The 18,132-nt window shown below is 38.9% G+C and overlaps 3 protein-coding genes across 6 annotated transcripts; 1 reads left to right on the top strand and 2 right to left on the bottom strand.

The window, feature by feature from the left end:
* Positions 1–987: 987 nt before the first annotated feature.
* Positions 988–6,234, bottom strand: gxylt1a (glucoside xylosyltransferase 1a). Its single transcript, XM_079567461.1, has 8 exons — positions 5,960–6,234; positions 5,470–5,556; positions 4,893–5,067; positions 4,677–4,808; positions 4,352–4,603; positions 3,019–3,142; positions 2,769–2,941; positions 988–1,440 (listed from the first exon to the last, which is right to left on the bottom strand). The coding sequence occupies exons 1-8, from the start codon at positions 6,160–6,162 to the stop codon at positions 1,279–1,281; spliced, it is 1,308 nt and encodes a 435-aa protein (XP_079423587.1). The 5' UTR covers positions 6,163–6,234; the 3' UTR covers positions 988–1,278.
* Positions 6,235–6,667: 433 nt separating this feature from the next.
* On the bottom strand, positions 6,668–8,329 carry LOC306971658 (YY1-associated factor 2-like). Of its 2 annotated transcripts, none has more exons than XM_079568001.1 (4): positions 8,197–8,329; positions 7,855–7,986; positions 7,155–7,301; positions 6,668–7,082 (listed from the first exon to the last, which is right to left on the bottom strand). In XM_079568001.1, the coding sequence occupies exons 1-4, from the start codon at positions 8,220–8,222 to the stop codon at positions 6,842–6,844; spliced, it is 546 nt and encodes a 181-aa protein (XP_079424127.1). In that variant the 5' UTR covers positions 8,223–8,329; the 3' UTR covers positions 6,668–6,841. The 2 variants fall into 2 exon arrangements, with proteins under 2 accessions (XP_079424127.1, XP_079424128.1); XM_079568002.1 differs by having other exon boundaries at positions 6,668–7,076.
* A 189-nt stretch (positions 8,330–8,518) lies between these two features.
* LOC306971247 (uncharacterized protein) lies at positions 8,519–17,835 on the top strand. Of its 3 annotated transcripts, none has more exons than XM_079567463.1 (10): positions 8,519–8,650; positions 8,841–8,870; positions 9,159–9,235; positions 9,344–9,565; positions 9,656–9,717; positions 11,105–11,158; positions 11,272–11,387; positions 12,750–12,829; positions 13,061–13,276; positions 17,456–17,835. In XM_079567463.1, coding segments are annotated over exons 2-10 (1,044 nt in total). In that variant the 5' UTR covers positions 8,519–8,650; positions 8,841–8,869; the 3' UTR covers positions 17,672–17,835. The 3 variants fall into 3 exon arrangements, with proteins under 3 accessions (XP_079423589.1, XP_079423588.1, XP_079423590.1); XM_079567462.1 differs by having other exon boundaries at positions 8,848–8,870; positions 17,456–17,834; XM_079567464.1 differs by lacking the exon at positions 8,841–8,870.
* Positions 17,836–18,132: the final 297 nt, after the last annotated feature.

Here is an 18,132-nt window from a genome sequence, read left to right as displayed (position 1 = left end):
TTTTGGCATAACTCATTTAAGAGATAGTTTATCATGCCACCAGAATCCTCAATAACTCATGAATTTAAAAGACAATTCAACATATTAGGCTATAATACATATTTCTGCCTGATTACTTGGTCCGTAAGTCTTTTTTTTTTTTAAACATTTAACTTGTTTTCCAATCTCTCTTAACAAAAGTGGTGCATCTAGCATGAATAAACCATTGGGAGTAAAAGAGAGAGAGAGCCCTATTACCATTAAACTAAAAGGGGAAAACAATCCAGCAGCGTTAGCTTCTACAAGAAACTGGATGTTAGCATTTCAAAGCTGTAAACATGGGCCTCTGAAGTGAGCTCGGAGGTATTTAGTCAGTAAGTCAAGATTTCTTAGCAAATGTAGAATTGCTTCAAAAAGCAAAAAAATCATATTGTCTATGAGCCTTTTGCTGTATATTTTTCATAAGAGCTCCATACTCCATGAAGGGCAAACATGAGCCAGCAGCAGCAACATTTGACAGAACCTTATTAATTTGTGGTGTAATTAATTAATATTCATACAAAGATACAGTCACTTTGGAATGTAAATTCACACATCACGCTTAATCCTGAAATAAAAGTATTTATTCTCTTTTACACATATATATTTAATTTCCATTGAACACATTCTGAAACAGGAGCAACAATTAGCACAATCCGTAATCCCAAAGTAAAAGTGCAAATGAACGGACAGATGACACCTCCAGCCCTCATTGAGCAACTACAGTTATAAAGTAATAAACAACACAGTGGCATCAGTATTAGACTAGTGATCAACCAGTTTATGCAATCTCTGTAAAACTTTCAAGGAGTGGCTACTGAATATGTTTGTCACCATAGATAAATACTGCAAAACGTAAAAAAGTTGGATAATCTCAATTGAGAAACATTTAGTACCTCAGAACCAACAATTCATGTTAAATACTATTAAAATTAGAAGCCCATATAGAATAATGCATTCTGTCTCAGGCTAAATAAAACTTTGTCAACACTTCTGGCAGTAAAAAGTGATTATTTGGAAGCTCGGAGTGTCACAGTGGAAAGATCAAGTCTGTGCAGTTTTAAAACAGAGCTAACACATTACATTCATTTTAAATTAAAAAAGTTACCCTGTCCAAAGTCCAATAACAGTAACAGCCAAGTCAACGCCTCTGCTTTGTGGAGAGCTGAGCTCATCTCCACAGGAGTGTCTTTAATAGAATATGGCTCCCACTGTGGCCTAAAAACACTAATCCTAAAAGGTATTAGAGATGTGACCCTGTCATCTCCCGTGTGGAACCTCCTGTTGAACTGACAGAATACTCTGTCTCAGCCTCTGGGTGAAGAGGTGGCTGCTCCGCCCACAGTACGTGTGAGTGGTGCTTCTCAGAGATTCTTCCAGTGGCTCCAGGAGTGACTCCTCCAAGTCTTCGCCAAATCGGTACTACCAAAAAAAGCATTCATTAGACTTAGACTTGAGGTTCTACATTGTTTCGTGCTGACTTACTGTCTTTCCATTAATTTTCACAAAAGTGATCTATACACTCAATCTTTAACAATAGTCTTAAATAATACATTATTTCTTTACAACTTCTCATTTGACCAGGAATTAAACCACTCAAAGCACACTTTCTTTATTGTCTTTCATATAGTACAGCGGGGCATAAAGCACTATTAACAGCCTCCTATTGATTTTATGTGGATGCTGCTTGAATGCCGTCCACACAGCCATCATGATGTCTCAAACTAACACGAGCACTAAAATTTTACAGCTCATGTGGGCTTGGCTGGATAATGGTGCTGCCCTTTATACTGTACACTCATGGCTGGCCTGCTGAGCCTGTCTTGGGAATGCACTGTCTAAGAGGTTAGCTGAGTGTGTCTTCTGTTTAATATCTTACTGGACCCAAAGTAATGATTTTTTTGTAATGTTCGAATATTTTTGAGAGATTTGAAACAAAGGGCAGGTTAGTACTCCACGCTATTGGTCCAATATGGGGATTTTCATGCATAGTGCCTGTTACATAATCACAGGCTTATTAATCTCTAGGCCTATTGAAATAAAATCAGTACAAGAGTAAGAAGTAAAGCAATGTTATTATTTTTCACTACACGCCTTTTTGCTGTTCATTTCCAGCACGCCCATCAGACACAGTGCACCTGCCTGAAACCAGGTGGACTCTGCTGTGTGTATCTGCGCTGCCTGAGAGACTGATGAAGGCATGAGGGCCCAGTGCCCCATAATGAAAGCAGCTCGTTTACCTAATGGCTGGGAACATTGGCCGCACTGACAGAGGCTCAGCTCAGGCCTGTGGCGATAATGGATGGAGACTGGCTAATGAAGCTTCTCCTGCTTCACCAGTCTGCTGCTTAAGTGTTGACCGCAGCGCTGGACTCAACACGTCAGATCGAAGGAGGGCAGAACAAGGGACCATCCACTGCCTCGGCCATAACACACTTTTTAGTCAGTCGATTTAGTTTTTGTTCTAAATATTGTGTGCTTTTTAGTATCTGACTCTTTTGGTGGTGGGCAATGGTATTAAACATATTTTTTGTATGGTTTTGTGGCATAAAAAGAGCGACTGAAATGGGACAGCAGATATGTCTAAAATGAACTGGTCTTGAGTGGTTTTGAATGTCAGTCCAAAATGTATGATTCTTTTACAACTGTTCACAAAGGAAACTTGGTCTCCATCTGTCCCCAGTATTATGTGGCGTCACAAGAGAGAGGGAAGAGGAGAGAAATAGAAAATAAGTAGCCTATAGTCGTACCTTGTGTATGGCGTTATAAACAGCTCGGAAAGCTGGCTGCTTGTCATCATGGAAGACTCCCCTATTTCCGTGGAGAATGGAGACACCTTGTTGCTCGGCTGTTTGACAGTTGCTGCCATAAATACAGTGGTCTGGACGGTAGTTCCACTGACACGGGAACACAAACAAGTTTTCTGCCAAAAGCAAAGCATGTGTAAATAATGACATTGATGCTCACTGTTCAAAACACTATGTATGCAGAAACTCAAACCTGGATTAAAATGAAATATGACATTAAGAAGGTCCTGATCTCCCCAGGTGATATTGAGTTTATACTTTTGCAAAAGGGGCATGAGGATTTCTTCCCAGCTTAAAGGAACTGCTGTCATATCATTCTGTATAAAAGCAAAAAACATGTCAAATCTCACATTACAAAATGCAGTTAATAACTTCACAACAAAATATAGAAAACAAAACACCACTGGCATTATTCTTATACAACACTGACCTCTACTGGTGACACTTGTTACACTAGAGCAGGGGTGGCCAACCAGTCAGAGACCAAGAGCCGAAATGTTCAACCTTGATCCTGTGAAGAGCCACAAAGGCACCGACCATTAGCGAGATTCCGGGGCGGTAGTTTATTGTGATTAAATAGAATGTGACCGTTTTATTTAATCACAATAAACTATAACTTTATGCCTTTTTATTTCTTATTTTTTATAATTGTGTTAGATTGAATGGTTTTACTCCTCAACAAGATTGAAATACATGTATATTAAATGACATTTTGTGTTTCCTGTTCTGACTGAGACAGAATTAGATTAAAATTATTATTATTATTTTTTTAATGCTGGGGTGTGTTTGTATGTGGGGCCCTGCCCACTGAGCCCCCTTCTCTGATTCGCCCCTGGCCTGTGCGCTCAGTGCCTGCAGCTACGCCCTGACTGGACTGTGCAGAGAACGCACTCTCGGCTGCACAAAGTTCATGAACTTTAACCACGAGCCTCTGGAGGATCTGAGAGTCTGTTTTAAGTTGCATCTGTTACAGTTACAGCACGTGTGAAAGAAAAGTCATGACTTTGCGTATTTCCGCGTTACGATGTCGCGCTTCGCATCATACGCTTAATAAGAGCTCCGCTTTTTTTCCATTTCCTAATTTTGATCTTTTTCTGTGAATATGTGGCCAAATTACATCAAATAAAGAGTAGCTGATCAGGAACCTGAAACGCACAGAAGCTAATCCTAGTGCCACGATCTGCCTGCCTGTTGTTCTACCTACATCCTGCTTTGAGTGAGGCTGCCGCACGGGCACCTTTTACACGCCGCCTCGAAAAGGAGAGAGATACGGACTCTCATTCATGTAGAGATGGAAACAGGGTCTGTAGGACGATGGTTGGATTTTTGGTCAAAGACTGTTACAGTTTATGGGAAATATTTACCAATTATTTTGCAAAGAGCCGCATTGTATTAAACATATCCAATCATGCAAAGAGCCGCACTCTGATTGGCCAAGAGCCGCATGCGGCTCGAGAGCCGCGGGTTGGCCACCCCTGCACTAGAGGCAGTCACTAAGGACTACCAACTTGACCAGACTTTTTTACCTTGAAGTATTTGGCCCTGATGCGTGTCATGTTCATCAGCATGACCCCTGAGTTGATGCCCGTCCTGCCGTAGTAAGGATGTCGGGCAAAACGGTTGTACCAGCCGATGCGGGGCTCCTCGTGCTCTGGAGCCATCGCAGCTAACTGGCTGGAGTTAAAACGAGACAGCAGTGCCCAGATGTCCTCCACGGGCTGAAGGAACAAGATATCTGTGTCTACATAGAGCAATGAGTCCACCTCCTGCAGAATCAGCTGACAACACAAACACACATGTTAGGAGGCAGTTACAACATGATCGATAAGACAAAAGGATGTGTGGACTCACAGGCAGAAAAAGTCTCTGAGATGCACAAGGTTTGAAGAGCTTCTTCCACTCTCTCTCATTGTCTTTAGGAAAAGTGATGGGAAAGATGGTGAAGTTAAATTTCCTCCTGACAATATGTGGCCAGGAGTTCAGCTTTAGAAAAAGAAATAATCATTAACAAAACACATTGAAGTAAATTTTTTCAATATCGTACCAGAAGAAAAAAAGTGCACTTACAGCTTTTTTGAAGCTTCCTTGTAATTCATTATCTGCAAATATATAAAAATGCAAAGGCTTTTTGCTGAAGAGGACTGCAGATTTTAACATAGTGAGTGTTTCTTCTAGCCTGGGACCACAGGCCACCACAGCTAGATGATTCCTCTCATCATGAGGTTCCTTGACTGGTCCTTCTCTACAAAAAGATGTATAAGGAAAATGACATGAAAACAATCTCAGTTACAAATCAAACAAACATAATTTAAACTATTGCAGTGGGAAAAAAGGATTAAGATAAAAAAAACGGACTTGTTATTTGGGCTATCTTATGAAAAAACAAACAAACCCTGAGCTTCTACCTAACAGCAAAACCTACGGAAACATAATGTTGAGCTCAGTTAAAGCCTTAAACAGAATTTGGACAACCTTTAAAAAAGTCTATAGTAGGTTTGACTAACACAAAAAAAAACACAGTCATATAAACAAGCCACAGTGGAACACGACAAAGCATTGTCTATAAACATGGAGCAAAGATGTCAGTGTCAGGGAGAAATTCAAAGGCACTTTCTTGAACAGAGATGCACAAAATCAGTCATACCCATCAGACGTTTCCAAAAAGCAGTTCACTCCACACACATCTGCAGGCAGTCTCCAATATGGACTCCAGTAAGAAACTGACTTACACCTAACAGAATGAAAACTTTCCTGAATTAACCCATTTACATTTTCTTAGAGCAGAGATGTGTAAGCAAACTACTATATTATGTATTTGGTTGGAACAGGATATGTATGCAGCTTCTTTCCCTCCAGTTAACAAGGCAGTGAAAATGTTTTTATTCTATTAAACCAATATAAATATTTACAATGTTTAGCTGAAATTTTGTTTAAAAATAAATGATAATATTAATAATGTCTCCCCGTATTAAACTATTACAACATTTGCATCATAATGTCTGACACAATGTAATGATAAACTTGACTGAATTCGAAAAATAAACTATAGTAACTTTACAACAATACAATACTTTAGTATTGTTGTTAACGATCTTATGTTTTCATTATTTTTTATTTTAAATGTGCACACATACCTATGCAGTCTTTCGTAAGGGCCTGCGGGACCACGCGTTTTCCTGAGAGGCTGCCCGGAGTCGAGGCCTCTGTGGGCGGCTCCACGCAGCTCTCTCCATCGGTCTCGAACTTCCAGCGTGTAGGCTAGCTGACTGAACACGTACACCAGTGAAAACAACGTTAAAACAATACATAGAAATAAAACATGACGGAAACATCGCATTTTGCATTTTAAACGTTGGATTTAGCTGCCCATCTCAATGCTAACTAAGCTCAAAGCAGATAATGTTTACATTTTTACGCTCCTCCCACTTCCTGGTATGGTTTAACTACATCCCTTAATAAATCATTTAAACGTGTTTTCTCTTCATCTTAGTTAACATGCTATACATCAAGGGTGAGAGCAAGTGTTTTGTTTACAAGGAATGAGAATATGACGTTTAGAAAAACAAAATAAACACAAAAAAAACTTTATTGAAATATGTGCTCTTATCATCTTAAATTATTTTTATTTAAATACAAGGCAAACCCTTTAAACATAAACTCTACTTATATTTTACAAAAGTATATTACAGATCAATCTTGAATGAGTTCATCCATAGGAAGCCGGAAGCCAGAAGATGGGCTTACAAAATTAGAAATAAAATACACTTAATGCTCATGTGCTAATATATTCAAAACAAACTAAAAATGGTCACACAACTTCACATTTTTGTACTTAAACTATGGTATTGTCCTTAACAAACACATCATTATTAATCTCGCTATAACAGAAAGTAACATGAAACGTAATGTCATCCAGAAAAGGCAGCGGAGAACTTACATTTATTTATAATTGAATGACCATAGTATAACAGTAACTTGACTTGAGGTACAGAAGAGACCACAGCAGCCTGAGAGAGCTACAGAGTGTCTCCGTTCACTGAAGAGTTCTCCCTATGCGGAGAGGAGCATCGTGAAGCGTCCCGCTCAGTGTTGTCAGAGCTGAAGCCGCTGGGGCTGAGCTGTTCAGCAGAAGCGGCACTTGCAGAGGCCGATGTGGGTCCAACTTTCTCCTTAAAGTCTGTGATTATTACAGTCAGGTCTCCTACGGTGACCTCAAGATGTTGGGCACTGCTCCTGTCAATGTTTTTTAACCTTGGTCTAAAAATAAAAACACAAATTATCAAAACTGATTGATGATTTATTTATTGATAAGTTTCAACTGTAACATACCTTGTATTTCTGGAGTTCTTTCTTTTTAGTGATGCTTCTTTTTCACTTCTATCTTTCTCTGACCTCTCTCTCCTTTTGTGATGTATGGGCAAAGCAAACTGCTGACTTGCTTGTTGAGCAACAAGTGTTGAGACAGGCCGTGGTTTTCTGTGTAAAACAAAACACCATAACTCTGATGATATAGCCATCATTTAAAATCCACAAATCCTCAAAGGATTGACATGGGGTATTCTAAACCAGGGGTTCTCAAACTTTTGGAGACTAGGGATTCTTTACTGAACAGACAAACAGTTTGTGAACTTTGAAATAGTTTTTGCTAACGACAGTAAGGACAGAGTAACGACAGAGATATTCCCCAAAAACTAAGACAAAATAAATGATCAGCAGTTCAGCATAATGCATACAAAGACAGTGATACAAAACATATTTTATGATTTAGAAACAATAATTCGATTCCATATACTTTTGATTCATGGGGTGGTCTAGCTGGTACAGCATTTGCTTATTTATCCAAAAGCCAGAGGATCAATCCCAGCTACAGTGATTTGTTGTGTCTTTGGGCAACCTTACCCATCTCGCCTCTAGTGTTTGGGAACACTGATGTATAATAAGTGCCCCAGCATTTCGACATCACATTTTAGGGTCTTGTCAAGACCACACGAAACATTAATTTGTTGATAAACAGCTATGACCCACTCACCTGGTGGACGTGCCTTTTCTGACATCACACATCAAGCATTTAAACGCCTCAGCGCTGTTCCTGAACGTGCACACGCTGCAGTCCCAGTAGCCAGAGCAGTCGTCTACGCTGGACTTGGACTGACGCTTTGGCCTTTCAAACATACAAAACAAACCGAGAGGAACATGCAAGTGAGACAAGAAACACCTCAGACACTATCTCTGACAAGCAAGAAGCGTCAGCCTTTTTACAATAATCGAACTTCCCGTCAACTACACCAGAAGCTGCCATGAAAAGCCCCAGTTCGGTAAAACCACTATCTAACTATGAAGAGATTTTGAAAAAAATGAAATACGGCGTTACCTCGTGGGACTTCTCTTATCTCCCATTGTACGGACTTGGTCGTTGTTGAGCTAGATTCATCCAAGAGATCACATTTTTGGATGCTTTTCAGCTGTGATGAAACATGGCTAAAACTCCTGCAGGTCACGATGGTCACGTGATACGCACTTAACCAATCGTTTTTAATTTGATCACAAATGTCTCGCTCATATGAAAGTATGCAGTGCGAGCTTTAGCCACAAGAGGCCAGTAGACCATTTGTTTTGTAGTCGCGCGAGCGTCGAAGTAGATTCTTAACAGGAAGTAGATTCCGCGTTGCATTTGTTGCAGTGAGTGTACGGTCTACGTAATATGTATCTTTGCAGTATTTTTCAGCAAAATAAAGTAATGCCAGTGAAAGCGGTTGTTGTTCCTGGAATAGTGAGAGAAAAGCTTTAGGCGTACGGTGTCACTGAGCTCGTAAAACAGTTATAAAGTGAGTATTTTATTAACCATGGGATGCATTAGGCGCACTAGTGCTAATGCTACTTTGCTTTTCTTAACGAGACTAAATCTAAAGAGGGACTTTGTTGCGAATCTGTTCACAGTTTGGTAGAAGCATTGCTAAAGTCTGACTGAGCACAAATTCCTCACATTTGTTGTTGTTGTTGTTTTTTGTTGTTGAGTCTATAGCAGTTGAGGCGTCCCCCCCATCAGTAAGTAAACAGAGGCCATCTTGCTCTCTTGAAACTAACATCAAACCATGGCTTTACCTCATAGTGTCACATTTACCCATAATAACCATTGGCTTTTATTTCTCCTCACATTACTTGTCATCTAAATGGGTGCTTTCTGTGTGCTTGTCTTGCCAATGCCCCCCATTCTTCTCAAAATATATGTGTTCCTTGCTCGTATAGGTCTGATCTGTTTCAAACCTCACGTAATGCATATTTATAATGCAGTTTTTATAAATGTGCAATACAGATGAATTTCCTGTTTTGTAGTGTTTCAGCGTGGCCGACCAACCATCAGAGAGGCTTATGATGAGCAATTCATGAGGAATCCTGGAAATGGCAGAGAGGTAGGTCAGAAAAAATATTTTGAGAACCACTGGCACTGGTGCTAGTGTACTCGTTTTATGTTTCTGTAATATGTAATGTTGGACCTTGCGGGTTTTTTTTTAAAACAGGTAACATTTCATAGAGTTGTAAATGTTGTTGAAAGAAGAAGCCCAATGATGGGTGGAGACTTCGACAGAAGAGGACTTGATGGCCCAATGTACAATGAAACCATGCCCTACCATAATCCAAGAGATTGTCAAGGGAACAACAATTTCCCACAGAACGACATGCCTTTTTATGAAAATGAAGATAGATTTGGAAATTTTCGCAGAAATCCACCAATGAGAAATGTAAGTGTCACTGATCGTTACTATTTCAACATAATAATAATAATCAAATAAATAAGAAAAGCTACATTTTAATGAAAATGTTGTCTGTAGGATGGACAGCCTCCTCACTTAAGCCACAACAGAGATGATCTGAGACATCATTTAGATTCAAGGTATCTATACATTTTACTGTGACCGATTCATGTCATATCAGTTAAAGGAGTTTGTGCATGTTATTATACACATCCATCTTTAATTGACTTTAATTGTTGCAATACCAAAATTCTCTCACTAGATGGAGATAGAATTTCAAATAGACTTGACAGTGGTTACAGAAACATCCCATATCTTTAATGATGTCATTATGTTTTATTATCATCAGGGAGTGTTGCAACTGCATTTCTGCATATATAAAAGTACATTGTTAATGAATGAATGAATGGCAAGCCATTTTTTAAAATTTATTTTACACTACCGCCAATCTTATGTATGAAACCTGTCATTTAGAAATCTACAAACGGTTCATCCATATATTGTATAGTATTGCTGCAATACATAAAAATAAATAATGCACCTGGACATGTTTAAAATATGTCCAGGAAACGGAATTTGAATTTAATTACATTTTTTATATAATGGTAATTTTAACAAGGGAGTTCTGGCTAAGAAACAATTGACAACACAATGCAAGACAATTCAAACAATAGATTTTTGAACAAGCTGGAATACATGCAAAACCAGGACAATTTATAGTCATTTTAACTACATTTAAAAACAGCAACAGGCTAATAATTGAATTCCAGGTTCCTCAGAAAGGTGCAATATTGAGCCAAGTATACAAGCAAGCATTCTAAACATAAATTGCATTTGTAATTGCAATCATAATACCAAAATCCTGCGGGTCTTGTGCCACTGCTGAAAGGGTTCAGTGATCAAACTATCATGAATTATGGTTTATAGGTATTACAAACCTATATTTGAGTCATTTTTTGTAAGCTTTTACTTTTTGATTTGAAGTCATTAGTAATTCAATAAGGCATCTTTCTATGATGTATAGCTGTTTGATGTTTTAAGACATCTAGTCAATGTTTGGCAAATGTCAGGCTGAGTCCTGGCTACTTCAAATAGGTCCAGAGTCGTAAAATTTGGAGGGTTGTTAGACCTGCTCTGTTTGAGAAGTAGCTGGAGTTCAGCCCCAGGTCAGGACTACCAGGTGCCTCCAGCTCATTCATACCTTAAGACCTTAAAGATTGTTTTGTGGGCAAACAATTACCGTAGTGAAGGTTAACATGCAGCATAAATAACTAAAGCCTGTTTGGTCTTGATCCAGTCAATGAGCATTAGGCTATAAAGAGTTAATGTATTTCTCCACTTTGAGATCTATTAAGTTCCATCTTCTCTTATTGCGATAAATGTATTACACAGTTTTAGTTGGAGAGGATAATGTATCAATCAGACAGTGAAGTTTGTCTACATTATAATTATAGGTATTACTTCAAACAATGTATTTTTCTGTCTTATACTTCCAAAATGTAATTATTTTTGTATTTTCTTTCGCAGAAACAACGGCAGAGGGGGGAACTTTTATCGTAATAGGGGTCGAGATTCAGTGAGGTAATGGAGTGAGATGTAGCTCTTCTATTGCTGGTCAAAGTCATAGTAAAAAGATTGCCTTGATTGAAAAACATCTATGCAGTTAAATGGTATTTGCATTTGGCGTTTTGTAGGGAAGATACTGACTACAGACGTAGGAGTGCTCGGGATCGTTCTCCAACTAGACGAAGCCATTCCTCCAGCTCTGGCCCAAGACCTTCTGACAAGAACTCCTCCAGTCAACAAAAATGTAAGTAATACAATATGATTCAAACCACCCTGGGTTTTAGGAGTATTGATGCATTCATATGACACTCTGGAAGATACCTATGTTGTAAATTGTACTTATAAGACATGCATGTGCGTCAGCTTCTCCATTTTGCCGGACCAGAATGGTTGCATAATTTCCACATTGCATCTCCACCTTTCGAAACAGCGAGCTAGCTTTGTCCTGCAGAAGCAGACGAGCGCTGCACCGCCTCACAGCACACCCCTCACCATGTAAACACATACACGTGTAGGGATCACAAATGTTTGAAGCCGCAGCTACAGTTAGAGGCTAACACAGTCAGTTTAGCATTATGACAGAAGTTCACAAAAGATCGTGAACTGATAAACATCTGACCGACCTGCTCTGCTGAAATCCTGATGAAATGTCTGTTTGTTTAATAATCCAGTATCTACAGGGAGCTGTCAGGTCTTTTTCCTCCTGATGATTACAAAGGAGCCACCGGGAGGCTGTGAGGCAGAGCAGGGTTCACTACTCCACCTACTGACAACAAAAAATCATAGACATAGCTGAGGGCAGCTTTAAGAGATGTTTGTTAATGTATTTTGTTTATATTTGGACATGATGAGTTCAGCTAGGAGCTTACTATGCAGTACATCGTGTATTTTCATATTAATTGTAAATCATAATATTGCTTTAATATTGACCGCTTTGTATCGTACGTTATAGTGAACATAGTCACTGCTAATTTTCTAATATTGCCAAACATTAAATCATGAGTTGAGTATGAATCAATGTTTTTAAAATGCCAATTTTCACCCCTACCTGATAACATGCTACACAAATTTACCACACATGAAAACACCGCATGTATGTATCGCTCTTTTTATCTAAGATTATAGTACTAAACTTGAAGACTAGAAATTGTACCTATGCATGGGTTAATGCTTGTGAGAACGACTATTTTTCCAGTTTCACAGCAAAGCATCTGTTTCAGTGGCAACGTGCATGTGTAGGGTCAAGGTGCTCCAGAACATGTTAATTATACTTACACAATGCTCACATTTTAGCGCCTGGGAAAAGGGATACCCTGGTTTTACTGGGTGCTTTTGCTTTGAATTATTATCCTGGCTTAGTTCAGTGTAATGCTGTATTTTATACAAGGAGTTGAAACATCAGTTTAGGCCAGTGATTCATGCTTTCCGTAGCTTCAAAGTTATTTTTCCACTGATCTGGATAGTTCTTTTTCAAGAACTAGAGGAAAAAGCACTACAGTGTAAGCCACCTGAGAAACCGATTAGTAAAACTGAGCAAAGAGCAAACTAAAGTTCTATTAACAAAGTTTGTTTGTGTGTTGTAATTTTCTCTTTCTTTTTTCTATAGCAAAGCCTGCTGCTCCTGCAAGTCCACCACCACCTGGAAGTCCTAAAGAGGAGCCTCCACACACCACCACAACATCAAAGGTAAATCATTACATGCAACCACTTAATATTCTTTACAAAACAAAATATAGGGATTCAGCCCTGTTTTTATTACAAGACTAACTATTAGTCTATGATACTAAATTTGATTCAAAAACACAATGTCAGTGCTTGTTGAAGGCCAAAGTTGTTTCCATTTAAATCACTTTGAAATGAGAACTGGTTTCTAAACAGAGTGACCTCAGCACTCACCTTTCACCTCTGGCCTTCCAGGAAAGCCCTCCTGCGTCTGTAGCTGAGCCGGAGGAGGAGGAGCAGGAGCAGCAGGAGGAGGTGGAGGTGGTGGTGGAGGTGGCTGCTGCTGCTGCTGCTGCCGCTGCCGCTGCTGCTGCTGCTGCCACCACTGTGGAGCCAGAGCCGACACCAGAGCTAGACCTGAAGGCCCGCCGGTTGGAGGCCATTAAGGAAAAGGCTTTGGAAATTGAGAAGGTAGTAACTGCTCTGACTGGTCATGGCCTCTACATCACCTTTGTGCAACATAATTATATCACTTTGTCAGAGAAAAGCACTGCCATGAAAAATATATTTTTTTTATTAATTCTTTCATTTTTAACACAGCCCTAAAACATTGGCATCAGATTAAAACAATTACATCTCCTAAATAAAAAGCACAAGTTCTGCCACACTTGTTGAAGCAGTCAGTTTAAAAGTTGCAGAATACCCCAAATAAATAAATAGATAAGTACAGTGGGAGGAAAAAGTATGTGAACCATCTGGAATTTCTTACATTACACTTCTGGCTTAATTGGTCATAAAATTTGGTCTGATCTTTATTGAAATCACAAGAATGATTAACAGTGTCTGCTTAAACTAATACCACCCAAATAACGATAGGTTGACATATTTTTATTGGCCATAACAGTAAACTTTAACAGTAGAAAAAAGGGTTCACATACTTGTTGTATATATGTTTAGATATGTTATGTGTGTATATGTATAAGAATATGTATATGTATATATATATGTATTTACAGTCCCATTAAGAAATATTGGCACCTCTCTTAAATATGAGAAACAATGCAGTGAAGAATCCTATTTTCTGTTTAACCTTTTAACATTTTACTCAAAATATTTACTAAACCCTCCAGTCTCTGCAAAAGAAATATTAGTTCCAGACAAAAACAAAGAAGTTCCTGTGTCACAATTATTGGCACGCCTTTAGTCAGTACTTTGTGTTGACTCCTTTGGCCAAGAAAGTGCAGTGAATCCTCGCCTGTAACTGCTGATGGGACTGGTCACCTCACATTTTCAATAGCATTTAGGTCCAAAGATGACCTGAGCCCTCAAAAATGGCCTCAAACCATTCCAGTCCCACCCCCATTGATAAATGTAGTGTAGAGGTCTTTTCCATACGGCTATCTTTGTTCATACTTTGTTTTTGGCCTAACGTGTAACACACACATACACATACACATACACATACACATACACATACACATACACATACACATACACATACACATACACACACACACATACACATACACACATACACATACACATACACATACACATACACACACACACACACACACACACACACACACACACACATACATGTTTTCACGAGATTATATGTCCAGAAGCATTACCATTTCAAAGAAGACCGAATTACTGCTAATATTTATAGTAAACTAAATACTATAAATATTGTATGCATTCACCACATGTTTTTATACATCTAATCGGCAGGTTTATATAATAAGACACATGGATACAGGGTATGTTGTTGTTTGCAAAGGATATTTATTGCATTATTAAGCATTTAAATAATTGCATTCTTTGCGAGTTGTAAATTTAAACCATTGAAGCGGAGTCGTACAGGCGTTGTCCATCTTCTGTACTCTGTACATGCAATTTCTCCATCTGTGAGATCAATAAAGTACCATCTTATCTTATCTTATCTTATCTGTAGTTGAAGTGTAGGATGTCCTACACTTCAACTACAGAGTACAGAAGATGACTCAAGAACCTTATGATTGCAACAGTCTTTCCAACTCAAAATTCTCTAACAACTTTCTTCATAACATGCACTTCTAGCTAAATATTTTGGAGAGCAATTTGTTCTGAGCATGGGTTGAATCCATACTTTTGTTTATTTCTTCATAAATCATTTTGAACTGCCAAGTGAATCAGAAATCTTGGTGCTCTTTGTTCCTGATGTTCAAAGGTGCAGCACAGTGCCACTTATCTGTTCTGGTAAATCGGGACAGAAATGTTCCTGCAGGGCGCTGGCGGCCCACCCATTGTGGCACATCTCTGGATATTACGCATCACCAGCTCTCCCTGCCAATTGAGACTATTTTAACACATGTGCTGAGTGTAAACTCTTCACTGTGTACTGAACAATCATTTTCCACAACAAAACTTAAACTACTTTGTGTCTCTGGCTTCTCGCCAAAGAGGCACATGTCAGCTTATATGAAAATTTAATTACTTTAAAAGCTGAATGCCTCGCTGCACTGACTGTGGCCCCACATCAGGTATACACTTCGAAATGCAGCCCCTGATGAAAAAAAGTTTGGATACTCCTGCTCTACAAACACATGTTCATCAAGTCCAAACTGTAAAACTTCATTACTCTCTTCTTCCAACTGCTTTCATTATTTTCCGAATGCCAGTTGTTAGTAATTCCCCACAATTTATTTTTGTGCATGTTGCTCATCACAACTGGACAGGACAGTTCAGATTTGAAAGGGGGTGTAGAGTGGGGCGAGACATTGAGGTTGAAATAGATAAAAGAAGAAAATAGAACTCACAAAATGACTACTCTCAGTAGTGAAAATGAAACCTATCCTTTTCCACTGCTCAAGGAGGTCCTGTTTGTGGCTGGAGTGATTAGAATGGCTTTTAATATCCTCTAATGTGTACCAGCCCTCAAGTCATTAGCCTACTTCCCTTATTATACGGGACCCCTGCCTGCCTCAGCGCTCATGAGCATAACCTCTCTAAACATGTTGTGAAAGCTGTGTGCTCTACAGAGCCCACTCTCATTTTCTTCTGTACATGCTCACATTTTGGACCGTCACAAGCATCTGTTTTAAACAATAGTTCACATTTAAGGCTTTCTTCCAGGCCCCAAGTTCCTCCTCTTGGGGCTGTGGTCCATCCTGTGTGACCCCCAAATATCAGGCCTAAAGATTAGTTTGTCCTGCAACCTTTTTCTTTCAATATGGAACAAGAAATCTCATACATACACTTAAATAAAATTGGGCTAGATTCAGATTCATGAAAATAAGGGGATCATAGTACAAATATCTGAGCCATTTAACGCCAGCACTTTGTCTCGGATAGACTTATATAAAGAATAATTTACAGAATCATAAAATGTATCATTTTTAAAGATGAGTGATCATTGTCACTGCTATACAGAAAATGTTCAGAGTTGCGTTGTTGGATGGTGTGTGAAAATGGCCACACGTGTCGTGAGTCTTCTTGTGGTTTGGTCTGAAGACTATCATTATGTGGGACCTTGAATTTGCTTGACATGATCTGCTGACATTAAGCCACAGCTCCCACAGTCTGGGGCATTTCTGTCTCCTTCAGACTGTAGTCCTTGTAGTAGTCCCACTCATAAAACTAGTTTTAACTAAAGATTTGGCATGCTGAAGTAAACTAAAGATTTGGCATGCTGAAGTAAACTAAAGATTTGGCATGCTGAAGTAACTGGGTCAGAGTCTTAAGTTATAATAGAGACCAGGTCTTCCTTGAATGTGTGTAAAGCAATGTACTAAAAGATCCATAATCACCATATAATCTAAAACTCTGTCTATAGTAAGTCAAAATTAGCCTTTCTAAGTCAGTGCACGGACACAGACCTTATTTAACCACTGAATGCTTGCTGAACCCTAAAGCTTCATGTGGGTCGAGTTCAGACTGCCGCACTTAGCCCGTTTCTCTCCAGGTGATAAAGATTAGGTTTTCACCTCTGTCACCAATAAAAAGTTACCAGCCGTTTTGTGTTGGCAGTAAAATCTAAGAAGGATGTGAAAGCAGGTTACATTGTGGTGTGAAAGAATGCTGCAGCACCACTAACATACCCCGACACTTACTTTTCTTTTGTTTCAGCCGGCATGGACTTGAATAGGGCTTCACACGGCTGTTTTGGGGAAAGCCTCTTACAATTAAGTTCACAACTGGGTCGTTTAAAGGTCTGAACAATTACATATGAATTTCATGAGGAATTGCTTTGGCTTCTGAAAATCACAGCATCAAATTGCGTCAGAGCCGTATAAAATGATCAGACCTACAACCAAAAGGTGGAAACATGAACATATAAAAGTTATAAAGTTTCTCTACACTAAATTGATATTTGTAGTTTTGTATAAAACTATGAACATGTGGATTACTTAACAAAGTTAAGAAATTGATACAATACAAGCACTTCAACCACAATTACTTTGTCAACGTTTAAGTGATGGTGCCAGTTCTTGTGAGATGTGGAAGAGCTTTTGGGGATGCATGGACTCTGTTGAGTGTGTCTGGTTTGGATTATTTGTCTGTTGTTTTTTTTTTCACCTTACCTAGATCACAGCTTTCCTTTTGCGTGTTTTGTTTTAATCGCAAACAATAGAAGTGACATTCCTGGTGTGATTGTTCTGTTTCCAGGACTACAGACAGGACTGTGAGACATTTCGCACAGTGGTGAAGATGCTGGTGGAGAAAGAGCCCAGTCTGGATTATCTGCTGCAGGCTCCACTGGAGAAGAACCTGGAGGAGATAAAGGGGCGCTGCCTGGATTCACTGAAACAGTTTATGAAAGAGCTAGACGAGGCCATAGAGCAGCCGAACTCGACAGACCTGCCCATGGAGGGCGAGACATGAACATACAACTGTCCTGTTCTGCTGTTCTTAGCTAAAGTGTATTTTAACAACTTTATGAAGTATTGAAATAGACAGATCTGCTCCAAGAACCACATTTGACAAAGTGGTTTTACCAATCATTGGACAGTGGTCGCACATTCTATCATTTGTGTGTGTTCAGTGTTATCCACATGAAGTTACAAAGGGGATCATGTACTGCTCAGTCTTTTTCAAGTATTGATTTTTTTGTATTTTTATACTCTTAACTGCTGCTGCTAATTCAAAGATGTGCTGTTTGATTTTTAATGCAGTTGTATGTTTTATGTAAAAAAGAAAAAGGAGAAGAATAATGATCTTGACGGATGAGCAATTTTACGTACAAATGCTCTGTAAGATGTATAGATGTTTTTATTACAAGTATCAGTCTTATATTCCAGTTTTTACATTTATACAGATTACATTGCTTTGCATATAATACAGCG

Source organism: Gobius niger, assembly GCF_951799975.1.
Source record: "Gobius niger genome assembly, chromosome: 12".
Classification (NCBI taxonomy): Eukaryota; Metazoa; Chordata; class Actinopteri; order Gobiiformes; family Gobiidae; genus Gobius; species Gobius niger.
This window is presented reverse-complemented; position numbering and strand designations above follow the sequence as displayed.